General features: G+C 38.8%; 1 protein-coding gene across 1 annotated transcript in view; it reads left to right on the plus strand.

The window, feature by feature from the left end:
• BANK1 (B cell scaffold protein with ankyrin repeats 1) overlaps positions 1-4345 on the plus strand; it is a 312609-nt gene extending 308264 nt beyond the window's left edge. Inside the window, exons 14-17 of the mRNA XM_007999400.3 lie at positions 1435-1464; positions 2501-2556; positions 3817-3881; positions 4138-4345. Of these exons, the coding sequence (XP_007997591.3) occupies positions 1435-1464; positions 2501-2556; positions 3817-3876 (146 nt within the window). The 3' untranslated portion in view covers positions 3877-3881; positions 4138-4345. The remainder of the gene's footprint in view (positions 1-1434; positions 1465-2500; positions 2557-3816; positions 3882-4137) is intronic.
• Positions 4346-27511: the final 23166 nt, after the last annotated feature.

The raw sequence follows: 27511 nt of genomic DNA on the forward strand, positions 1-27511 counted from the left end.
GAATCAGACACAAAGGAATACTACATACTGTGGTATTCCATCTATCTGGAATTCTAGATAAAAATTATCTAGACAAAATTATAGAAGTAGAAATTGTTAGGGGTGGTGAATATCCAGGTTACCAGCAGCAAATCCATACAGGTCTGCAGCAACCTCAATTCTTGTCTCCTCAGAAGAAAGAGTTTGACAGAGGGGCATAAGGCAGAAAAAGAGACTGAGGCAAGTTTCAGAGCAAGAGTGGAAGTTTATTAAAAAGCTTTAGAGGAGGAAGGAAAGAAAAGTACACTTGAAAGACACCAAAGCAGGCACTATGGAGGTCAAGTTCCCTGCTTAACATTGATCCTAAGACTTTATATGCTGGCCAACTTCCAGCATCTTGCACACATTTCCCTTCATTCTTCCCTAAGAGTGAGCTGCCCATATGCACGGTGTCCTCCTTACACCTGGGAGGTGAGCATGCGCAGTGTGTTCAGAAAGTTGTATGCATCCCCACCTGAGGCTTTCTTTTCTTTTCCAGTGTAATGCCCCTGGAAGGTCATACTCCACCATTTTGTCTCTTAATGTGCATGCTGGAGCTCACTCACCTAATTCCTGAGAATTTATTGGAAGTTAATTACCAATTTCAAGTGTTTTTATCTGATTGGGAAATTGCCTCTGCCTGGCATCTGTGATGAATTACCACTTTAGTGAGACAACTCTGGACCATCAGCAAATTGCCTCCCCACTTTAGTGAGACAACTCTGGACCATCAGCAAATTGCCTCTCCCTGGCACAGGCTGCCAATGATCATTTTTAGAAAGGCAGTATGATAACTGTCGAACCATCACCTGATGGTCGCCTGACATTCCTGGTGGGTGATGTGGAGCCCTCTCCTGCCTCACTCATGCCTGGCTAGCTACCTACTGCAACAAAATCAGATCAGGGGTTGCCATGAGTAATGTTTGAGTGAAGATTGGCATAAGGGGGAATTAGGGAATAAATTATGGAGATAAAAATGGTCTCTATCCTAATTAAGTTGGTGGGTACATGGCCATATATATTTCTCAAAAATCATCAACCTCTTTCCTTATAAATGGTTGAATTGTATGTAATTATTCCTGAATAAAGTTGATTTTAAAAAAGAATGAAGTAGCTCAAGCTAGGGGAATATCAAGGCAGGGCAGCAAGCTTGTGTTAATATCAAACACATCTAAAATCATAATACCTTGAGACAAAGGTTGGGAGAGAAAAGGACAAAAGTAATAAAAGGCATGGTTTCACTCACAGTGGCTGGAGGTAGAGAAATTTGGGTTTGATATTTTTAGATCAGATTGTGAGATTTCATAGCGACCTCAAAGATAAGAAGTAGTCCAACAATGAAAAAAGAAGAGAGAGAGAATTTAAGATAAATATTGAAAAACTCAGTAGAACATGCTTTTTTTTTTTGTCTTCTAGATAAACTCACCATTGTGCACCATCCAGGTGGTAAGTGCTTAGTATTTATTGAAGGATCGAAGACTAAAACAAAATACAGAGTAAATCAATTTCAATATGAATGTAAACCTAATGTGATTAGGCAAGTTAGTGTAAAAATTCACATAGATTTTATATTTGTATGCAAAAAGACTTGACATCCAAAATAAATGTGAAGTGACTATAAAATAGAAACACTGAGGCATCATAACATAATAAAAAGACTGTGAGTTTGGAATTCTTGATTGATCCTGCTGTTCCTAACTTACTAATTGTGACCTATGGCAAGTCACTTAAGCTCTGTGGGCCTCGGTTTTCTCATATGCAAAATGTAGATAAGCATTGTACCATGGGGAATTGCTATAAAGACTGATAATGATATATGTAAATGGAATCTCATGCTTGATACTTGGGAGTTATTGATAAAGCAAATGAAATTTGAGAAACACTTGAGAGGGTAATTCATTTCCATTCATTTCCATGTGATGGGGGGATTGCGTGCTGAATACTGGTAGAGTAAGGAGGAGCTAGAGGTCAGCTAGGGAGCTGTTGAATATTCTAGAAGCAACTGTCCACAGCCTGGACCAAAGCACTGACTGTGAGAATGAAAAAGACATAAAACTGAGCCCTGTGGCTGGGATGAGAAATGGAATACCAGTGATAAAGTCAGGAGGAGCAGTAGTCTAGGAGAACAGGGAGTAGAAGGCACAGGTTTTCATGGAAAAGTGTGTTTTGTAATTGGCCAATCCTGGTGGATGTGGAAAAGAAAAGGAAGGAGTAATCAAGTGGAGGTGTTGGAAAGATTGTTTCTAAACTCAAATGACTCCTGGGGGTCCTCAGTATCCTACCCCAGTCAATCCACATGGGCAGGATAAATTAACAGCACATGCCAAGGGTGCCTTTTCAATATCCCCCTTTTATCTTTCTAGTAATTCATCTTTTCACCCATATCCTACCTTTGTAGAAATCATTTTTAATAAGTACTGAATAAATGAATCATTGAATTTGTGAATGAAGACAGAGGTAATAACTAAGTTTGTATTTCTAGGTAAAGAAACTGTCCACAATGAAAATATGTTTCATAACATACCCTTCAGCAACAAGGTAGGTTGTATTTATTTTGATTTCTATAAAATGCAAAGAAATAACTTGGTTAAAAAAGAACATGAGAGCCTTCTATCCTCTCTGTGCTTTTAAACATTCTAACAAATATGAACAAAATAGGTCAGGTGTGCCTTTGTATACAAAATCTATGAGCAGTAATTTAAGGAAATTATTTGGAAAAAAACAAAGAGGGAACTCAAAGGAAAAAGCCACTGAGGCTAAAGTGTGGCTAAATTCAACATATACAGACCAAAAACATCTTAGAGGAATTATCAATACATGTGTTTTAACAACAGAAATATAATGAGTCTACTGTGTTTGCATCACAATGTATATAGTCCTTAAACACTAGGACGTTAACAGGGAAAATATAGCCCCAAAATATTATTGATTTAAATATGCATTACTTCACATCCTAGAGTTAACTGAAAATAAACTGCTAACGAGAAGCTAATGATGACACTAAGCAAAGATAGCAGCAACAGAAAACCAAGACCAATTCAAGACAACACTGATAATGTCCTGACTACAATTTTTCTTCATAAAAATAACGTTATTCCAATTATCTGCATATATGATGTAACACACTTGCACTGCTACCAAGGGTCATGTAGCAGCTGGATTTCTTGCTAAAATCCTGATTTAGAGTGTTTGCTAAGTTCTTATAATGAAAGAATTTTAATTTTCCAAAGTTTAATAACCCTTTAAGCTCCTTGTATATTTCAAATAAGTCACAAGTAATCATAAAATCATTCACCCTTAAAAACTAATTGAAATATTTTCTTCTGTAGCCCACCACCAAGCTGTGTGTATGTGTATATATGTATACACTATATAATATATATACTATAGACTCATTAAACTCATTCAAATGTAGCAAAATTGTGGGGTGCACTATGGCCTTAGGGCTCATGAAAATATGAACCAAAGATTCTTCTATAAGAGCTGAAGGACTGCACAAACATGGCATGTATTTTGGAGAGAAGATTTTGAATAAGAGAAAAAGAATACACATTCCCTATGCTTAAACTGTTCTCCTTCAAAATGGAAATAAAATTTGAATTCAAGGACTTGGGTGCAGTTGAACTTTACAATGATTCTGTTTCCTTTTAAAATGGAAGATTGTCTTGCCAGTTGTCCCTGCAAAGCTGCTTTTCCATGGCTATGAAAGGCAACTATAACTTTGTCATATTTCTTTGTTCAACCTTAAAATAGAGACAAATTGAGAAATGCTAGCTGTGTATCTTTTTTTTCTTTCAGCTTCCTGCTCAGCCCCAAGTTGAAAAGGAATTTGGTTTCTGTTGCAAGAAAGATCATTGAAGAAGGTAAAATATTAGCTATGTATATTTTTTAGAAAACCTAAAGCAGCCTTGTTAGGGACTTAAAGGAATCATTTGTCTAAAAAACAGAATTCTTTAAATATTTCATTGTCTTCTCCTGAAAGAATTAACATGTATTTTTCAAGCTAAAGGTTATTGCTCTGTAGAAAGATTTATGTATAGGGGTGATTTAATGCCAACTAATCAATTTAAATTGATGAGCTATTATTCACTAATACATTTCCTATTATCTCATTTCCAGGTTATTATAATGAAACTCAAGAATCTGCACACATTTTGCTTTCAGGGTGAAGCAAGCTTGCATTTGGATTGCCTGCTCTCTTTAAAGCAAATCCATACTATGAAAGCAGAAACACCTTCAGGTTTCAGAATTTGTTATTGGTAGAATTTATTGTCATTATACCTGCTTCATATGGGTATATTAATATTAAAACACAATACCATAGAGTAATTGCATTATTTGAAAATTCTTGCATTTTACAATGCACTTCACCACTGAAGCAGCTAATTTCCATTTTGAAAATTAAAAGAAAATAGCACAGAGAAGTTAAATGCTGTGTAGCAAAGTTGTGGGGTCTGCTTGAGGGCACTAACCTCAACAGATTATTCCTCCTTCCCTTAGAATAACCATGAAAATACAAACTTACTGAGCACATTTTTGTTTTTAAGTAGCTGGTTCATTTTCTGAATTTCTGACATTCAGAGTTCTGACATCATGTTTGCAGAAACTTGTCTTATTTAGTGTCTATTTGCATGTAACCCTGAAAACATTATTATTTGAAAACTTTTCTTATCTCAAATTAATATACATTTTCACAACCTACCTTTGTATTAAGACTTGCAATTTTATCAACCTATTTCTTAGAAACAATTTACTGGCTTATAATACAATGCAATTTTATCATACTATAATTTTCATGTACAAATGCCACAAATAAATTGAATGTTTAAAGCTATGTCTGAGTTTTTAAAGTAAATTTATGAGAATTAGCCAATAAAATCACTTCTCGACCTTTTGGCTAAGATCAGGTGGAGTATTGGCCAATGAATTTTTCTGCTTACTGGTTTAAAGGGGGAAGATTACCAAAACTTGTTTAAAATAAATAAACTTGATTAATATTACTGTATAGGGCTCATATAGTAAACACAATTGATTTTTTTCTAGCTTCTAAGCAGTGACATGAATATATATTTAAAGCCATGTTACGAAACACTTGTCATGGGTTTCTTTTGACTGTTAACATTCTCAAAACAAGCTCAAGTTTTAAAAAATAATATAGTAGCTTGATTAACCCCTAACAAAAAGTGCTTTTAATTATGATATTTGGAAATTCAGTCCATAGTTTTACATCCAACATTTCAAGAACTGGTATGTCCTTTCACACACTAAGCCTCCATTTCTGTGGGCTGTCCCATCCAAAGATAAGAAAAAGAAATAAGACATTTCCTTGGAGATTTGGAGCATTTCTAAAAGAGCCATAGCCACTGCCAGAAAGGAAAGGCCCAAATGTAAAATCTTCTGAAGATTTTGAACTGAATTTTCAGAGTTTGTATATCTTGTCTTTTTCATCATCCCTTCTTCAAATTAAATATATTCCCAAGCCATTACTCCTAACTTAAGCCAAGAGCCATCCCCTTCCTTAGGTTATTAAATTTACCAGCACTCTGAGTTCTAGAGAAGTTTGAACTGGTATTGAATGTTATCAAAAGAGTTTTATTTTGAATATTAACTTGCTTATTTTCTACCTAGTCAATTTTCTAGGAAAACAAAGAGGAAGCATTTAAACTGGTAGATTCTTAAGTGAGATAATTAGGCTGCTCCGGACATTTGGCAACATCTGGAGACATTTATTATTTTCATGACTGAGGAAGAGGTGCTCCTGGCATCTAGTATGTATAGACCAGGAGTGCTGATAAACATCCTATAATATACAAGACAAAGAGTTATCCAGTCCAAACTGTCAAGAGTTTTGAGACTGGGAAACCTTGATTTAGACTATAAAGTAAAATGGGACTCATCCTTAAAGCTATGTTGTTAAAATAAAATCAGTTAACTTTATACAGAATTTTCTGAAGGTAGAAACCCCTATGATAGAATAAGTGAATGTCATTATTCTGAAGTGCATATGGCTTAAGCTTAAATGGATCACTAAAAACAGTATTCAAAAAATGGATGAGTCTAATACATTTTCATGAATCAACATTACAAGTATTCTGCCAATGGAACCTCTAATTTTTAGAAAATGAGACTATTAGAAGAGAGCTCAGCATCATAAGCATAATTTAGTGAATCCCAGCTGATTAGCACAAAGCTGATATGAGCCCCTATTCACAGCCCTCTCTGTAGCTATACCTGCCAGCTATACTTCTTAGCCTGCCTTATTTTTTGGAGTTCAATCTTAAAAATAGGGCAACCACATAAAAGAACGCAAAGGGTAACATTCTCAATACCTTAGACCTCAAATTTATAAATCATAGTGTATCATATCCTCAATATTCTCATCTTCACAATGCAGATGATAATGTTCCTTACATAATTTTGTGGGTATTTAGTGACATTATGTGTTTAAATGAGCAGTGTACTACTACATTCAAGAGCATGAACTTTGAAGTAAAACCAAGCTAGTTTGAATCTTGTCTCAGCTATGCACTAGCTGTGTGAACAAAGTGTTTTTCCATATCCTGAGCCCTATTTTATCATTGATAAGATGGGAGTAATAATACCAACATTGGTACAAATTGTTTGAGAGTTAAAGGTAGGGAGGATATGTAATTAATTTATCATCCAAGGAGGACACTTTGGATCATAAAATGGAGTACTGTTGATGATTACAATGAAAAACCAGGCATAAACTGTAACTGCCTCAGGCATAAACAGAGATGCCTGATCACTCTACTTAAATGTGATGTAAGTTCTTAGAACTTTGGCTCAGTGTAAATGGTAAAGGAACATAGTTTGCAAGAAATAATCCTCGGAGTCAGGAGCAAGATGGCTGAATAGGAACAGATCCAGCCTCCAGCTCCCAGCATGAGCGACACAGAAGATGGGTGATTTCTGCATTTTCCAGGTTCATCTCACTGGGGAGTGCCGGACAATCGGTGCTGGTCAGCTGGTGCAGCCTGAACAGCGAGAGCTGAAGCAGGGCGAGGCATCGCCTCACCTGGGAAGCACAAGGGGGAAGGGAATCCCTTTTCCTAGCCAAGGAAAACTGAGACACACAACATCTGGAAAATTGGGTAACCCCACCCTAATACTGTGCTTTACCAAGGGTCTTAGCAAACGGCACACCAGGAGATTATATCCCACATCTGGCCCGGAGGGTCCCATGCCCACAGAGCCTCCCTCATTGCTAGCACAGCAGTCTGAGATCTAACTGCAAGGCGGAAGTGAGGCTGGGGGAGGGGAGCCCACCATTGCTGAGTCTTAAGTAGGTAAACAAAGTCACAGGGAAGCTTGAACTGGGTGGAGCCCATCACAGCTCAAGGAGCCCTCCCTGTCTCTGTAGACTCCACCTCTGGGGACAGGGCAAAATTAACAAAAAGCAGTAGAAACCTGTGCAGATGTTAATGACCCTGTCTGACAGCATTGAAGAGAGCAGTGGATCTCCCAGCACAGAGGTTGAGATCTGAGAACGGACAGACTGCCTGCTCAAGTGGGTCCCTGACCCCTGAGTACCCTAAATGGGAGACATCCCCCACTAGGTGCAGACCAACACCTCACATGGTGGGGTACACCCCTGAGACGAAGCTTCCAAAGCAAGAATCAGACAGTAGCACTGGCTGTTCAGCAATATTCTATCTTCTGCAGCCTCTGCTGCTGATACCCAGGCAAACAGGGTCTGCAGTGGACCTCAAGCAATCTCCAACAGACCTACAGCTGAGGGTCCTGACTGTTAGAAGGAAAACTAACAAACAGAAAGGACACCCACACCAAAATCCCATCAGTATGTCACCAGCATCAAAGACCAAAGACAGATAAAACCACAAAGATGGGGAAAAAACAGGACAGAAAAGCCAGAAATTCAAAAAATCAAAGCGCGTCTCCCCCTCCAAAGGAACGCAGCTCATTGCCAGCAATGGATCAAAGCTGGACGGAGAATGACTTTGATGAGTTGAGAGGAGAAGGCTTCAGTCAAACTTCTCAGAGCTAAAGGAGGAACTACGTACCCAGTGCAAAGAAATGAAAAATCTTGAAAAAAGAATTGATAACTAGAATAATCAATGCAGAGAAGGCCATAAATGAACTGACAGAGATAAAAACCATGACACGAGAAATACGTGACAAATGCACAAGCTTCAGTAACCAACTCAATAAACTAGAAGAAAGAGGATCAATGATTAAGGATCAAATGAATGAAATGAAGCAAGAAGAGAAGCTTAGAGAAAAAAAAAGGAAAAAGAAATGAACAAAGCCTCCAAGAAATATGGGATTATGTGAAAAGACCAAATCTACGTCTCATTGGTGTGCCTGAAAGTGAGGGAGAAAATGGAGCCAACGTAGAAAACACTCTTCAGGATATCATCCAGGAGAACTTACCCAACCTAGTAAGGCAGGCCACATTCAAATTCAGGAAATACAAAGAACGCCACAAAGATACACCTCGAGAAGAGCAACTCCAAGACACATAATTGTCAAATTCCCAGAGTTGAAATGAAGGAAAAACTGTTAAGGGCAGCCAGAGAGAAAGGTCGGGTTACCCACAAAGGGAAGCCCATCAGAATAACAGCATATCTTTCGGCAGAAACTCTCCAAGCCAGAAGAGAGTGGGGGTCAATATTCAACATTCTTGAAGAAAAGAATTTTCAACCCAGATTTTCATACCCAGACAAACTAAGTTTCATAAGTGAAGGAGAAATAAAATCCATTACAGATAAGCAAATGCTTAGAGATTTTGTCACCACAGGCCTGCCCTACAAGAGATCCTGAAGGAAGCACTAAACATGGAAAGGAACAACTGGTATCAGCCATTGCAAAAACATGCCAAAATGGAAAGACTATCAATGCTAGGAAGAAACTGCATCAACTAACGAGTAAAATAACCAGCTAATATCACAATGACAGGATCAAGTTCACACATAAAAATATTAACCTTAAATATCAATGGACTAAATGGTCCAATTAAAAGATACAGACTGGCAAACTGGATAAAGAGTCAAGACCCATCAGTGTGCTGTATTCAAGAGACCCATCTCGCATGCAGAGACACACATAGGCTCAAAATAAAGGGATGGAGGAAGATCTACCAAGCAAATGGAGAACAAAAAAAAGCAGGGTTTGCAATCCTAGTCTCTGATAAAACAGACTTTAAACCATCAAAGATCAAAAGAGACAAAGAAGGCCATTACATAATGGTAAAGGGATCAAATCATCAGGAAGAGCTAACTATCCTAAATATATATGCGCCCAATACAGAAGCACCCAGATTCATAAAGCAAGTCCTTAGAGACTTACAAAGCGACTTAGACTCCCATACAATAATAATGGGAGATTTCAACACCCCACTGTCAACATTAGACACATCAACAAGACAGAAAGTTAACAAGGATATCCAGGAATTGAACTCAACTCTGCACCAAGCGGACCTATAGACATCTATAGAACTCTCCACCCCAAATCAACAGAATATACATTCTTCTCAGCACCACATCGCACTTATTCCAAAATTAATCACATAGTTGGAAGTAAAGCACTCCTCAGCAAATGTATAAGAACAGAAATTATAACAAACTGTCTCTCAGACCACAGTGCAGTCAAACTAGAACTCAGGACTAAGAAAATCAATCAAAAACGCTCAACTACATGGAAACGGAACAACCTGCTCCTGAATGACTCCTGGGTACATAATGAAATGAAGGTAGAAATAAAGATGTTCTTTGAAACCAATGAGAACAAAGATACAACATACCAGAATCTCTGGGACACATTTAAAGCAGTGGGTAGAGGGAAATTTATAGCACTAAATGCCCGCAAGAGAAAGCAGGAAAGATCTATAATTGACACCCTAACATTACAATTAAAAGAACTAGAGAAGCAAGAGCAAACACATTCAAAAGCTAGCAGAAGGCAAGAAATAACTAAGGTCAGAGCAGAACTGAAGGAGATAGAGACACAAAAAACCCTCAAAAAAAATCAATGAATCCAGGATCTGGATTTCTGAAAAGATCAACAAAATTGATAGACTGCTAGCAAGACTAATAAAGAAGAAAAGAGAGAAGAATCAAATAGATGCAATAAAAAATGAGAAAGGGGATATCACCACCGACCCCACAGAAATACAAACTACCATCAGAGAATACAATAAACACCTCTATGCAAATAAACTAGAAAACCTAGAAGAAATGGATAATTTTCTGGACACTTACAGTCTCCCAACACTAAACCAGAAAGAAGTTGAATCCCTGAATAGATCAATAGTAGGCTCTGAAATTGAGGCAATAATTAATAGCCTACCAACCAAAAAATGTCCAGGACCAGACGGATTCACAGCCAAATTCTATGGGAGGTACAAGGAGGAGCTGTTACCAATCCTTCTGAAATTATTCCAATCAATAGAAATAGAGGGAATCCTCCCTAACTCATTTTTTGAGGCCAACATCATCCTGATACCAAAGCCTGGCAGAGACACAACAAAAAAAGAAAATTTTAGACCAATATCCCTGATGAACATTGATGCAAAAATCCTCAATAAAATACTGGCAAACCAGATTCAGCAGCACATCAAAAAGCTTATCCACCATGATCAAGAGGGCTTCATCCATGGGATGCAAGGCTGGTTCAACATTCGCAAATCAATAAACATAATCCAGCATATAAACAGAACCAAAGACAAAAACCACAAGATTATCTCAATAGATGCAGAAAAGGCCTTTGACAAAATTCAACAGCCCTTCATGCTAAAAACTCTCAATAAATTTGATATTGATGGAACGTATCTCAAAATAGTAAGAGCTATTTATGACAATCCCACAGCCAATATCATACTGAATGGGCAAAAACTGGAAGCATTCTCTTTGAAAACTGGCACAAGACAGGAATGCCCTTTCTCACCACTCCTATTCAACATAGTGTTGGAAGTTCTGGCTAGGGCAATCAGGCAAGAGAAAGAAATCAAGCGTATTCAGTCAGGAAAAGAAGAAGTCACATTTTCCCTGTTTGCAGATGACATGATTGTATATTTAGAAAACCCCATCACCTCAGCCCAAAATCTCTTTAAGCTGATAAGCAACTTCAGCAAAGTCTCAGGATACAAAATTAATGTGCAAAAATCACAAGCTTTCCTATACACTAGTAACAGACAAACAGAGCCAAATCATGAATGAACTCCCATTCACAATTGCTTCAAAGAGAATAAGATACCTAGAAATCCAACTTACAAGGGATGTAAAGGACCTCTTCAAGGAGAACTACAAACCACTGTTCTGACAAGAGGACACAAACAAATGGAAGAACAGTAGGAAGAATCAATATCGTGAAAATGGCCATACTGCCCAAGGTAATTTATAGATTCAATGCCATTCCCATCAAGTTACCAATGACTTTCTTCACAGAATTGGAAAAAACTGCTTTAAAGTTCATATGGAACCACAAAAGAGCCCACATTGCCAAGACAATCCTAAGTCAAAAGAACAAAGCTGGAGGCATCACGCTACCTGACTTCAAACTATACTACAAGGCTACAGTAACCAAAACAGCATGGTACTGGTACCAAAACAGAGATATAGACCAATGGAACAGAACAGAGTCCTCAGAAATAATGCCACACATCTACAGCCATCTGATCTTTGACAAACCTGACAAAAACAAGAAATGGGGAAAGGATTCCCTATTTAATAAATGGTGCTGGGAAAATTGGCTAGCCATAAGTAGAAAGCTGAAACTGGATCCTTCCCTTACTCCTTATACGAAAATTAATTCAAGATGGATTAGAGACTTAAATGTTAGATCTAATACCATAAAAACCCTAGAAGAAAACCTAGGAAATACCATTCAGGACATAGGCATGGGTAAGGACTTCATGTCTAAAACACCAAAAGCAACGGCAGCAAAAGCCAAAATTGACAAATGGGATCTCATTAAACTAAAGAGCTTCTGCACAGCAAAAGAAACTACCATCAGAGTGAACAGGCAACCTACAGAATGGGAGAAAATGTTTGCAATCTACTCATCTGACAAAGGTCTAATATCCAGAACCTACAAAGAACTCAAACAAATTTACAAGAAAAAAACAAACAACCCCATCCAAAAGTGTGCAAAGGATATGAACAGACATTTCTCAAAAGAAGACATTCATACAGCCAACAGACACATGAAAAAATGCTCATCATCACTGGCCATCAGAGAAATGCAAATCAAAACCACAATGAGATACCATCTCACACCAGTTAGAATAGCAATCATTAAAAAGTCAGGAAACAACAGGTGCTGGAGAGGATGTGGAGAAAGAGGAACACTTTTACACTGTTGGTGGGATTGTAAATAGTTCAACCATTATGGAAAACAGTATGGTGATTCCTCAAGGATCTAGAACTAGAAGTATCATATGACCCAGCCATTCCATTACTGGGTACATACCCAAAGGATTATAAATCATGCTGCTATAAAGACACATGCACGTGTATGTTTGTTGCGGCTCTATTCACAATAGCAAAGACTTGGAATCATCCCAAATGTCCATCAGTGACACACTGGATTAAGAAAATGTGGCGCATACACACGATGGAAAACTATGCAGCTATAAAAAAGGATGAGTTTGTGTCCTTTGTAGGGACATGGATGCAGCTGGAAACCATCATTCTCAGCAAACTACGCAAGAACAGAAAACCAAACACCACATATTCTCACTCATAGGTGGGAACTGAACAATGAGATCACTTGGCCTTGGGAAGGGGAACATCATACACCAGGGCCTATCATGGGGAGGGGGGAGGGATTGCATTGGGAGTTATACCTGATGTAAATGACGAGTTGATGGGTGCAGCACGCCAACATGGCACAAGTATACATATGTAACAAACCTACACGTTATGCACATGTACCCTAGAACTTAAAGTATAATAATTAAAAAAACCAAGAAAACAAAAAAACAAACAAAAAAAACCATTTATGTCCCCAATTGGACATTGCGCAAAAAAAAAAAAATGGAGTTTATTAAGGAGTGTTGACTCACAAGATCACAAGGTGAGGTCCCACATTAGGCCATCTGCAAGCTGAGAAGCAAAGAAGTCAGTCCAAGTCCCAGAGCTCAAGAACTTGGAGTCCGATGTTTGAGGGCATACAGCATACATAAAGATGAGGGCCAGAAGACTAAACCAGTCTAATCTTTCTACGATTTTCTGCCTGCTTTTATTCTGGCTGTGCTGGCAGCTGAGTAGATTGTGCTCAACCATATTGAGGGTGGGTCTCCCTTTCCCAGTCCACTGACTCAAATGTTAATCTCCTTTGGCAACACCCTCACAGACACACCCAGGATCAATACTTTGCATCCTTCAATCCAATCAAGTTGACACCCAATATTAACCATCACACAAACCAACCCTAAAATAAATGACTCAAATAATAAGCTCTTTGTATGACTTTCTTGAACTTGGCAGGCTGCATTACATTTACCAAGTTGGGGTTCTTGTCAAAATTATGAAGACTCACATGAAATCTAACACTAGTAGCAATGATATCAAGAAAACAACCAAAAACTCCAGAAAATCAAATTTTACCTTCTGAATTTTAAATCACTGATTACGTCCCTGATAAAGTGGTACTTTAAGTTCTATTTACTACTTGGAGCACATTTTTTATTTTTATTTTTTGGCAGGAGCCCACTGGTGAAAATGTAGGAAGTAGATTTAGATTTGAATCTCTCTTCCCTCCTGCCGTCCCTCCATCTCCTCCTCTCTCTATATTGTTAATTATCTCATTTTCCTTCCTCTGTGCCAGGTCAGGCACTGTTTTAGGTGCTGGGGTTTTAAAAAAAAAAAAAAAAAAAAAAACAAAAAAAAAAAAACAGTGAACAAGACAGTCAATATATCTGCCCTCACATAGCTTACATTCTAGTAAGGTTCAGGAAGAATAAATAATAAGCAACATACAAAGGAACAAATAGAAAATATCAGAAAATGATAAGTGCTGTTCAAAAATGTAAAATTTATTGACAAGAAAGAAAGTAATTCAGTGGCTACTTCAGTTTAGGTGACCAGGGAAGATCTCTTTAAGAAGAGACATCTGACTGGGTGCAGTGTCTCATGCTTATAATCCTAGCACTTTGGGAGGATGAGGCAGGCAGATCACTTGAGGTCAGGAGCCTGGCCAACATTGGCCAAGGCTGTCTCCACAAAAATGCAAAAATTAGCCAGGCATGTGATGCGCACTTGTAATCCCAGCACTTTGGGAGGCAGAACTGAGTGGATCACAAGGTCAGGAGCTCACGACCAGGCTGGCCAAGATGGTGAAACCCCGTCCCTACTAAAAATATAAAAGTTAGCTGGGTGTGAGTTAGCTGGGTGTGGTAGTGGGCGCCTGTAACCCAGCTACTCAGGAGGCTGCGGCAGAGAATTGCTTGAACCCGGGAGGTGGAGGTTGCAGTGGGCTGGGATCACTCTACTGCACTCCAGTCTGGATGACAGAGTGAGACTCCATCTAAAAAAAAGAAGAAGAAGAAGAGACATCTATCTGAGATACCAGCAACCATGAGAAGTGAGAATAGCATTAAAGTTGGAGGAAAGTTAGAGGATACAGCTAGTGCAAAGGCTACAAGGTGGGAAATGAGCTGAACATTTTCTGCAAACTGAAAAATCAATTTTATGGTCTGAATTGTGTCTCCTGAAAAATTCATGTTGACGTCCTAACCCATAGTACCTCAGAATGTGGCCATATTTGGAGACAGGGCCTTTAAAGAGGGACATAAGTCATTGTGGCATTATTCCGGTGCATCCTAACATAACATGACTGGTGTTTTTATATGAAAAGGAAATTTGGACATGGGCACATACCGAGAAAAGGTGATGTGAAAACACAGGCAGATCATGTCTGTCTACGAGCCAAGAAGAAAGGTCTCAAACAGATCTTTTCCTCAAGACCCTCAGAGGAAACTAACACTGCTGACATCTTGGCATCCTAGTCTTAGTATTTCTAGTCTTCAGAACTGTGAGAAAATTAACTTCTGTTGTTTAAGGCATCCAGTTTGCACAACTCTGTTATTGTTATGGCAGCCCTAGCAAACCACTACAACCGATGTGACTGGAATATAGTGGATTAGAATGACAGAGATGAAATGAGTTTAGAATGGTGAGTAACAGCAACGTTTTGTAAGAAGTTTGGATATTTTTCTAGGTCCAGTGAGAAACCATTGACTGGTTTTAACCAGAAAAAATCAAACTTATTGCAGAATGGAGAATGGATTGTAGAGTCAGGAGTAGGGGCAAGTGACCAGTCAGGAACAAGTGTGGTATTCAAGAGATGATGGCAGGTTGGACCAAAGTGATATAAGAAATGATAGAGAGAGGAAGTATATTTTAAACATATTTTGGTAATATAGTCAACAGGACTTGCTGATAGGTTTGATGTAGGGGTAAGAAAAATGAGTATGGATAATGGCAGAATTTCTTAATCAATTTGGTGGATGATGGCATCATTTACTACAATGGAGAATAAAGGATAGTAAGTTTGGGTGAGTTGTATGACATTGGCCAAGTCAATTAATTTTATTCTCCATTTGCTCATGAGCAAAATGGATCTAATAATAGTGCAGTTTCATTGGGTAGTTGTGAAGATGAAACAAGTAATGCTGATGAAATACCTGAAACGTGGCTAATGCTCAGTCAACACTGGATTACTATTATTTCAACATCATCATTATTACTCACTGCTTATCTTAAAATACAATGAACAATTAGGTAAAGCCAGATTCAGTGTTATCAGGGACTTTACAATTGAGGTGATAATATTTATCTTTGTACTAAACACAGATACTAAAATTTTCAAATTGTATTTGAAAATTAATTTTGGACTATATGTCTAAAAAGTTAAACTTTGACCATTTATGAAGTGCCCTGCTGGATGTACAGTATTTGGAGGAAGGTTTTCTGATATTTGTGTTCATCTCTCTAAAAATAGGCAGGAGGCTATCATGGGTCTCCAAAATAGACTGTCTTCTGGATGCGGACTCAGAATCCATTTCCACCCCCTTCTATGAAACCCCTTGTATTAAAGGGGCTAGAAGGCTAACGTATCCATTTCTGAGGCTCTCCAGCAGGTAAGGGTTCAATATGGTATACAGCCCACCCATGAGATAGTCTTATGGGACATATGAAAAATGGAGGTGAGACAGGGAGCACCTCCCCACTGCCACAGTAGCTGGCTAGGTCAGACCCAGGTTGGTGTCTGTAGCCAATGAAATCCACATTTGAGCATCTTGTCACCAGTTTCATGGGTTTAAGGCAGTTGTAATGGCATTGATGGTGGCAATGGGCGCAGCTGCTTCCTGACCTCTGGATCTTAGCTGCTAGTACTAACCTGAACCAACTCCTCTAGGTCTTTGAAAGATTTCATAAACTCTTAATTCACTTTATTAAGTTCCATTTTGATTAAAATATCTACAGTGGTTTCTGTTTCCCTGATGGAACTCTGACTGGCACACTGAGTCATACCACTATAGTAAATTTAACTCAGATTTTCACTGATTAGAATTTTATCTGATAACGTTTTTGTTATCTAAAATTTCCAGTCTTTTTACCCTGCTACTCAATTCTTATTTCAGGCATTCTCACCAAAACAGATGCTTACTTGATGTTTATTAAATGAATAAATGTTATCAGGTTATCTTCTGGGTTACCTGATTCATAAAGTAAATAACTTATTCCTCCTAAGTACAAATTTCATATCAATCTAAGACAATATTCATCAAATTATTCAGATGTTCATAATCAATTTGAAATCCTCTTGAACTTTACATAATGTATGTAATAGCTTACACCTTAAGTGGAAAATTTAAATGCTTGTACTGTATTACCACAGGTAGAACTAAAATTTTATTCATTGACTACCTAGTTGTGGAATCTAGATTCTGCTTAAGTCATTTTTCTAAGGATATTTCATCAAATCAAATGACCTTCATTAAACTCATTTTTCATCAAAATCTAGAAATAGCAAATCACAAGTTCAGGAAGAATTTCACTTACATCTGTAATCAAGGCATCATTATTAAATTATTCATTGATGGGTTCTTTTTTGTTTGCTCTGTTCTTGACATAAAAATTTTAGACTGTGATGAATATGATTATTGCCTCTTAAAATATGTTTAGACCCTTATTATTAATAACCTTATAATCTGACTTAAACCATGCTTTGAGGGTCCAGGTCACAGTAAAACAAATTTTATAAAACCTGACACCAAATGAAACATTTATCAAGTTTGTGGCTGTATTATAACATTCTCAGTTTTAACATATAGTGGATCTGCCAAGGGAAAAAAATGACTAATTGAACACTAATGGGTGGCCCTAATTAGTTTGAGTAACAATATCATTTGCTGAAATCTATTTTACTTCCTTCCTAGACTATGAGTCTGAGCAGTAAAGCATTCCTTTCACTAAGTACTTCAAGCAGAATCTTATCTTTTGGAGTGTGATAGTCCATTCAAGAAATGCAATATAGTCTTCTAATCCATTTTATTTACCTCAGCACTAGATACCAAGTTTTTCTTTTTTTTTTTTTTTTTTTTGAGACGGAGTCTCGCTCTGTCGCCCAGGCTGGAGTGCGGTGGCGCCATCTCGGCTCACTGCAAGCTCCGCCTCCCGGGTTCACGCCATTCTCCTGCCTCAGCCTCCCGAGTAGCTGGGACTACAGGCACCCACCACCGCGCCCGGCTAATTTTTTGTATTTTTAGTAGAGACAGGGTTTCACCGTGTTAGCCAGGATGGTCTTGATCTCCTGACCTCGTGATCCGCCTGCCTCGGCCTCCCAAAGTGCTGGGATTACAGGCGTGAGCCACCGCGCCCGGCCCCAAGTTTTTCTTAAGACCAGGGGGCCATTACAGGTTTGATTAAGAAACCATGGACAGCTAGAATTAAGCTCTTCTTTTTTTTTTTTTTTTTTTTTTTTTGAGACAAAGTCTCACTCTGTCACCCAGGCTGGAGTGCCGTGGCACGATGCCAGCTCACTGCAACCCTCGCCTCCTAGATTCAAGTGATTCTCGCGCCTCAGCCTCCTGAGTATCCAGGATTACAGGCGCCCGCCACCACGCCCAGCTAATTTTTGTATTTTTAGTAGAGACAAAGTTTCATGATGTTGGTCAGGCTGGTCTTGAACTCCTGACCTCAGGTGATCCCCCCGCCTCAACCTCCCAAAGTGCTGGGATAACAGGCGTGAGCCACCACACCCAGCCATTAAGCCCTTCTTGAAATGAGACTAGTTACTTGATTGTCACTGAGTACTATGGGCTGATATCTGCAGGGGAAAGGGCATGATTTTGCTGATATTACTGGTAGTCAGCTGGCTGTGCTGATCTAGGATGGCCTGGGCCAGGGCTTTACAACCTGGCTTTGCACAATGTGTCCCCCTTCTACCAGCAGTGGAGCCCAGGCACAGTCTCTTGGCGACTACAAAGAACAATAGAGGCATAGCAATTGCACAAGTAATTTTCCAGCCTCTGTAATTGTCATATTGATTTTGGACATGTCACCACCCAAAATAAGTCACATGGCTGACCCACAGTCAGTGTGGGAGAGAATAAAAAAGTACATGGCAAAGGATGTGGATACAGGGAGGGGTGAAAATTCAGATCTCAATGCAATCAAACACAGACACTTCTTGATGTTAGTTCATCCATTAAAATGCATACAAAACCACAAAGAAAAGCTATATAATAAAAAGTAGCAAACCCAAAATTAAAATGGTAATGGCACATTGAGAGACATATTTGCATTTCTAATATATAAGGATCACATTCAAATTTATAAGAAAAAAAAAAAAAAGATTCCAGTGGTAAATGGCCAAAGGACGGGAAACTATTTCTTTAAGAAGAAATATAAGAAGTGAACAAGTACATGAAACAAATGTCTATTTTCATTTGTGACACAATTAAAGCTAACCTAACATAGAATTTGCACTTAATAAATTAGCAGAAAAATGAAAGTTTCAAACAAGTGCAAATAAAATGAATGAGATACAATTCCATTGGGACATAATATGGCAACATACAGAAAATATTTATTGCAACATAATTTTGCTCTTGCTGTTCTGTCTACTTCATCTGTTCATATGCCTCAACTCCTTACTTCATTTAAAAATTCTCTCAAGAGTTATCTTCTCCAAAAGGCCTCCCATGACATCCCTATCTAAAATAGTGTACCTTTCTCTCACCTTTTAATTTTTCTCCATAGCATCTATTACTATCTGATCATCTATTATAAATTTAATTGTGATGATGGGCTTTTGTTCATATGTTTGTTGACTGCATAAATGTCTTCTTTTGAGAAGTGTCTGTTCATATCCTTTGCAAATCAACATGGCACGTGTATACCTATGTAGCAAGCCTGCACGTTCCGCACACGTATCCCAAAACTTAAAGTAAAATTTAAAAATGGCTAGATATGTTGTTTTAGATTCAAAAAAAAATTTTTTTATTTCTTGTAGGTCTCCCTCACTAGAATAAAAACTCAATAAAGACAAGAACTTCATTCACCATTCTTTGTCTCCAGACATAAAACAATGGCTAACACAGATGCTTAAATACTTGGTAAATCAGTGAATAAGTGAGTAAATAGATGGCTAAATAAAAAGAGTAAACAAAAATATATATTCTCTTTATCAGTATAATCATAAAGAAAAAATTCAAAAGAAGTAAAGGCATACATCCTGTAAGATGTTCATAAGTGCATTAACTGTAATAGCAGAAGAGCAAAACCCATCTAAACATCTAATAACAGGGCTTTAACCATCTGTTAATCCATTCATTTAACAAATGTTTTTTGAGTGCTCACTATGTGCTAGACACTCTATTTGCCTTTCTACACTGAATTTATTCTAGTGAGAGAAATAGCCATTAAAGACATTATATACTATAATGTCAGGGAATGATAAATGCTGGGAAAAGAAAAATGAGGAAAGTTTAAAGAGTGAGGGAACGGGGTAGTCAATGTCACCTTATTATTATGCGGTCTATGTAGAAAAGTGTTTATAATTCAATGTGTGAAATACAACACAACATTATATAGTGAACATTTTAATAGCTGTGTAGAAATATATAGTCATGATAACATGAATTGGAAAAACAGAAATAATAATTAGGTTAGGTAATAAAACTGGAAATTTTTAATTTTTAAATTCTTTATCGTTGCACTTCTCCATTAAAAAAAGCAACATGGAAAAAAAGAAAAGCAACTTGAACAAGAAAACCTAAGGTTTAGAACTTCTGGAGCATACTGTTCACACTGTCTTTTGGACAAGCCTCTTACCTGCATACAAAATAGTTGGGAGGTAGGCTGAAACTTTGGCATTTTGGACATTCTTTTCCAGAAAACCAACGATACCATTTGCTCCACTTTTTGTTTCAACAAATTCTCTGAGTTATCTAGATTTTCTGGTGGGCATAAAAACATTCATTCCTATCCAAAATAAAAAACATTCTACTAAAATAATCTACCATTCATTTACAGTTGAGGTAATTTATTATGCCTGAATTCTATATTTTAAAGCCAAATTTGCTCTGTCATTCATTTTGGAAAACTTCAATTATTTTTTCAAGAACTACACAAATTAAAATTCTCTGTGTAAAAGTGAAATACCATCCTGCTTTGAAACAACTAATAACTATCACTTGGAGGTTGTCTTCTTTTTTCACAGTCATTGTAAAAGCTACTTTATATATCTTATCTTCACAATAATCTTAGATGGATGGCTTTATCGATATAGAAACAGGTTCAAAATATTAAGTGTTTGTTACTGATATGCCTTCTAGTACTGGTGACCAATGAGTAACTAAGAAGATGGCAAAGCCCAATCTAACTTATTTATGAACTTGAGAATATTCTTAAACCCAGAGAAATTGGTCATTTTAGTTTGGTACCATAGACATTATCTTCCTGCAGCAGACATTTGTCATATTTGGCCACCCACTGTCTGAATCCCTCTTGCCTTTCCTAGTGACATTGCCATCATGATTTTGATAAATGTGTCATTGATTAATAGTTTTGACAAGAAAGGAATTCCAGCTGACTGACTCCCACTGTATAAGCCAAGGGTGGCAGATTCTTCTTCCACCCACCCTTGGCACATGCAGATTCCTAAACTCAATCAATGAGACACTCATTCCTGGGATGCTGATTCAACAGCCGAGAGCAGATTAATCATGAGGTGGAAGTCAGAATGGAAGTCAGAATGGGGGTCAGTTTTGCCTGCCCATGCCCCAGAGGATCCCTTGTTCTTATCTAATCTCCTAATTCCATCCTCCAGAATCCCATCTATTATGTCAACCCCAAATATCCTCATGACAAATTTCCTTTGGCTAACATAGCCAGGGTTGTTTCTGTTCTTATAGCCAAGATAATGTCTATGGTACCAAACTAAAATGACCAATGAGAAATCAAAACATATATGTTATGAGTTGAATTGTGTCCCCTATAAAAGATAGCCGAAGTCCTAATCCCCAGTACCTGTGAATGTAACCTTCTTTTTGGAAACAAAGTCTCTGCAGACATAACCAGCATAAGATGAGGTCACACTGGAGTAGAGTGGGCCCTTAATCCAATATGACTGGGGTCCTTATAGGAAGAAGAGGGAGAGGAACACAGGGAGGAGAATGCCATGTGAAGCCCAAACATAGAGGAAAGAGTGTCATTGAAGTGGTGCATAAGCCAAAAGCTAAGGTGATATGGTTTTCTGTGTCCTCATCCAAAGTTTATCTTGAATTGAAGCTCCCACAATTCCCACATGTCACGGGAGGGACCCAGTGGAAGGTAATTGAATCATGGGGATGGGTTTTTCTCATGCTGTTCTCATGATAGTGAATAAGTCTCACAAGATCCAATGGTTTTATAAAGGGGAGTTTCCCTACACAAGTTCTCTTCTCTTGTCTGCCACCATATGAGACCTGCCTTCCATCATGATTGTGAGGCCTTCCCAGCCACACGGAACTGTGAGTCCATTAAACTTCTTTCTTTTGTAAGTTGCCCAGTCTCAGGTGTGACTTTATCAGTAGCATGAAAACAGACTAATACACAAGGATTGCTAACAAAACACCAGAAGTTAGAAACCAGGAAAGGATCCCCTCAACAGGGTCCAGAAACAGCATGGCCTTGGAAACACCTAAGACTTCTAGCTCCCAGAACCATGAAAGACAAAGGTCTGTTGTTTTAAGCCACTTTGTTATGGCAGCCCTAGGAAATATCTGAACTATTGCTAAAGACAATTATAACCATTAGTCATATTATTTGCTTAAGAAATCAATTATGTATCTGTAACATGGAAATCCTTTCCTAGATAACTGGTCATAAGATTTTTTTCACCCACCCAAACCAAAGTTTTGCATATAGTAGGCATAAAAATAAGAACTCAGTACATTTAAGCATGCAAATGAACAGAAAGCATAGTTCAGGGTGGGATTACACTAAGAAGTTATTTGTTTTCCAATTAATTCTCATCTCCTCGATACTTCACTTATTTTGTTATCTACTCATGAACCCAATGTTCCTTCTATCATCAACCAGGCCACTTTCTGAATACTCTATAAATGTTTACCAAAATAAATCTAGTCCTTGACAAACCAAGAATTAGATATCATGTAGTAGCATAAGATTTTTTGGAGTTTCACCACGACAACATTATTAGAACCCTGAAATATATGTAAATAAGGAGAGCAGACAATGATCAGGCTAAGGGGGCGGAGCAAGATGGCCGAATAGGAACAGCTCCAGTCTCCAACTCCCAGCGCGAGCGACACAGAAGACCGGCGATTTCTGCATTTTCAACTGAGGTACTGGGTTCATCTCACTGGGGAGTGCCAGACGATCGGTGCTGGTCAGCTGCTGCAGCCCGACCAGCGAGAGCTGAAGCAGGGCGAGGCATTGCCTCACCTGGAAAGCGCAAGGGAGAAGGGAATCCCTTTTCCTAGCCAGGGGAACTGAGACACACAACACCTGGAAAATCGGGTAACTCCCACCCCAATACTGCGCTTTAAGCAGACAGGCACACCAGGAGATCATATCCCACACCTGGCCGGGAGTGGCTCACACCCACGGAGCCTCCCTCATTGCTAGCACAGCAGTCTGTGATCTACTGGCAAGGCAGCAGCGAGGCTGGGGGAGGGGCGCCCGCCATTGCTGAGGCTTAAGTAGGTAAACAAAGCTGCTGGGAAGCTCGAACTGGGTGGAGCTCACAGCAGCTCAAGGAAACCTGCCTGTCTCTGTAGACTCCACCTCTGGGGACAGGGCACAGTAAATAATAACAAACGCAGCAGCTCTGCAGACGCAAACGACTCTGTCTGACAGCTTTGAAGAGAGCAGTGGATCTCCCAACACGGAGGTTGAGATCTGAGAAGGGACAGACTCCCTGCTCAAGTGGGTCCCTGACCCCTGAGTAGCCTAACTGGGAGACATCCCCCACTAGGGGCAGTCTGACACCCCACACCTCACAGGGTGGAGTACACCCCTGAGAGGAAGATTCCAAAGCAAGAATCAGACAGGTACACTCGCTGTTCAGAAATATTCTATCTTCTGCAGCCTCTGCTGCTGATACCCAGGCAAACAGGGTCTGGAGTGGACCTCAAGCAATCTCCTACAGCTACAACCTACAGCTGAGGATCCTGACTGTTAGAAGGAAAGCTATCAAACAGGAAGGACACCTACACCAAAACCCCATCAGTACATCACCATCATCAAAGACCAGAGGCAGATAAAACCACAAAGATGGGGAAAAAGCAGGGCAGAAAAGCTGGAAATTCAAAAAATAAGAGCGCATCTCCCCCGGCAAAGGAGCGCAGCTCATCGCCAGCAACGGATCAAAGCTGGACAGAGAATGACTTCGACGAGATGAGAGAAGAAGGCTTCAGTCCATCAAATTTCTCAGAGCTAAAGGAGGAATTACGTACCCAGCGCAAAGAAACTAAAAATCTTGAAAAAAAAGTGGAAGAATTGATGGCTAGAGTAATTAATGCAGAGAAGCTCATAAACGAAATGAAAGAGACGAAAACCATGACACGAGAAATACGTGACAAATGCACAAGCTTCAGTAACCGACTCGATCAACTGGAAGAAAGAATGTCAGCGATTGAGGATCAAATGAATGAAATGAAGCGAGAAGAGAAACCAAAAGAAAAAAGAAGAAAAAGAAATGAACAAAGCCTGCAAGAAGTATGGGATTATGTAAAAAGACCAAATCTACGTCTGATTGGGGTGCCTGAAAGTGAGGGGGAAAATGGAACCAAGTTGGAAAACACTCTTCAGGATATCATCCAGGAGAACTTCCCCAACCTAGTAGGGCAGGCCAACATTCAAATCCAGGAAATACAGAGAACGCCACAAAGATACTCCTCGAGAAGAGCAACTCCAAGACACATAATTGCCAGATTCACCAAAGTTGAAATGAAGGAAAAAATCTTAAGGGCAGCCAGAGAGAAAGGTCGGGTTACCCACAAAGGGAAGCCCATCAGACTAACAGCAGATCTCTCGGCAGAAACTCTTCAAGCCAGAAGAGAGTGGGGGCCAATATTCAACATTCTTAAAGAAAAGAATTTTAAACCCAGAATTTTATATCCAGCCAAACTAAGTTTCATAAGTGAAGGAGAAATAAAATCCTTTACAGATAAGCAAATGCTTAGAGATTTTGTCACCACTAGGCCTGCCTTACAAGAGACCCTGAAGGAAGCACTAAACATGGAAAGGAACAACCGGTACCAGCCATTGCAAAAACATGCCAAAATGTAAAGACATCAAGGCTAGGAAGAAACTGCATCAACTAACGAGCAAAATAACCAGTTAATATCATAATGGCAGGATCAAGTTCACACATAACAATCTTAACCTTAAATGTAAATGGACTAAATGCTCCAATTAAAAGACACAGACTGGCAAACTGGATAAAGAGTCAAGACCCATCAGTCTGCTGTATTCAGGAGACCCATCTCACACGCAGAGACATACATAGGCTCAAAATAAAGGGATGGAGGAAGATTTACCAAGCAAACGGAGAACACAAAAAAGCGGGGGTTGCAATACTAGTCTCTGATAAAACAGACTTTAAACCATCAAAGATCAAAAGAGACAAAGAAGGACATTACATAATGGTAAAGGGATCAATTCAACAGGAAGAGCTAACTATCCTAAATATATATGCACCCAATACAGGAGCACCCAGATTCATAAACCAAGTCCTTAGAGACTTACAAAGAGACTTAGACTCCCATACAATAATAATGGGAGACTTCAACACTCCACTGTCAACATTAGACAGATCAACGAGACAGAAAGTTAACAAGGATATCCAGGAATTGAACTCATCTCTGCAGCAAGCAGACCTAATAGACATCTATAGAACTCTCCACCCCAAATCAACAGAATATACATTCTTCTCAGCACCACATCGTACTTACTCCAAAATTGACCACGTAATCGGAAGTAAAGCACTCCTCAGCAAATGTACAAGAACAGAAATTATAACAAACGGTCTCTCAGACCACAGTGCAATCAAATTAGAACTCAGGACTAAGAAACTCAATCAAAACCGCTCAACTACATGGAAACTGAACAACCTGTTCCTGAATGACTACTGGGTACATAACGAAATGAAGGCAGAAATAAAGATGTTCTTTGAAACCAATGAGAACAAAGATACAACATACCAGAATCTCTGGGACACATTTAAAGCAGTGTGTAGAGGGAAATTTATAGCACTAAATGCCCACAAGAGAAAGCAGGAAAGATCTAAAATTGACACTCTAACATCGCAATTAAAAGAACTAGAGAAGCAAGAGCAAACACATTCGAAAGCTAGCAGAAGGCAAGAAATAACTAAGATCAGAGCAGAACTGAAGGAGATAGAGACACAAAAAACCCTCCAAAAAATCAATGAATCCAGGAGTTGGTTTTTTGAAAAGATCAACAAAATTGACAGACCACTAGCAAGACTAATAAAGAAGAAAAGAGAGAAGAATCAAATCGACGCAATTAAAAATGATAAAGGGGATATCACCACCGACCCCACAGAAATACAAACTACCATCAGAGAATACTATAAACACCTCTACGCAAATAAACTGGAAAATCTAGAAGAAATGGATAATTTCCTGGACACTTACACTCTTCCAAGACTAAACCAGGAAGAAGTTGAATCCCTGAATAGACCAATAGTAGGCTCTGAAATTGAGGCAATAATTAATAGCCTACCAACCAAAAAAAGTCCAGGACCAGATGGATTCACAGCTGAATTCTACCAGAGGTACAAGGAGGAGCTGGTACCATTCCTTCTGAAACTATTCCAATCAACAGAAAAAGAGGGAATCCTCCCTAACTCATTTTATGAGACCAACATCATCCTGATACCAAAGCCTGGCAGAGACACAACAAAAAAAGAGAATTTTAGACCAATATCCCTGATGAACATCGATGCAAAAATCCTCAATAAAATACTGGCAAACCGGATTCAGCAGCACATCAAAAAGCTTATCCACCATGATCAAGTGGGCTTCATCCCTGGGATGCAAGGCTGGTTCAACATTCGCAAATCAATAAACATAATCCAGCATATAAACAGAACCAAAGACAAGAACCACATCATTATCTCAATAGATGCAGAAAAGGCTTTTGACAAAATTCAACAGCCCTTCATGCTAAAAACGCTCAATAAATTCGGTATTGATGGAACGTACCTCAAAATCATAAGAGCTATTTATGACAAACCCACAGCCAATATCATACTGAATGGGCAAAAACTGGAAAAATTCCCTTTGAAAACTGGCACAAGACAGGGATGCCCTCTCTCACCACTCCTATTCAACATAGTGTTGGAAGTTCTGGCTAGGGCAATCAGGCAAGAGAAAGAAATCAAGGGGATTCAGTTAGGAAAAGAAGAAGTCAAATTGTCCCTGTTTGCAGACGACATGATTGTATATTTAGAAAACCCCATTGTCTCAGCCCAAAATCTCCTTAAGCTGATCAGCAACTTCAGCAAAGTCTCAGGATACAAAATTAATGTGCAAAAATCACAAGCATTCTTATACACCAGTGACAGTCAAACGGAGAGCCAAATCAGGAACGAACTTCCATTCACAATTGCTTCAAAGAGAATAAAATACCTAGGAATCCAACTTACAAGGGATGTAAAGGACCTCTTCAAGGAGAACTACAAACCACTGCTCAGTGAAATCAAAGAGGACACAAACAAATGGAAGAACATACCATGCTCATGGATAGGAAGAATCAATATCGTGAAAATGGCCATACTGCCCAAGGTAATTTATAGATTCAATGCCATCCCCATCAAGCTACCAATGAGCTTCTTCACAGAATTGGAAAAAACTGCTTTAAAGTTCATATGGAACCAAAAAAGAGCCCGCATCTCCAAGACAATCCTAAGTCAAAAGAACAAAGCTGGAGGCATCACGCTACCTGACTTCAAACTATACTACAAGGCT

This window comes from Chlorocebus sabaeus, chromosome 7 (assembly GCF_047675955.1).
Source record: "Chlorocebus sabaeus isolate Y175 chromosome 7, mChlSab1.0.hap1, whole genome shotgun sequence".
Lineage (NCBI taxonomy): Eukaryota > Metazoa > Chordata > Mammalia > Primates > Cercopithecidae > Chlorocebus > Chlorocebus sabaeus.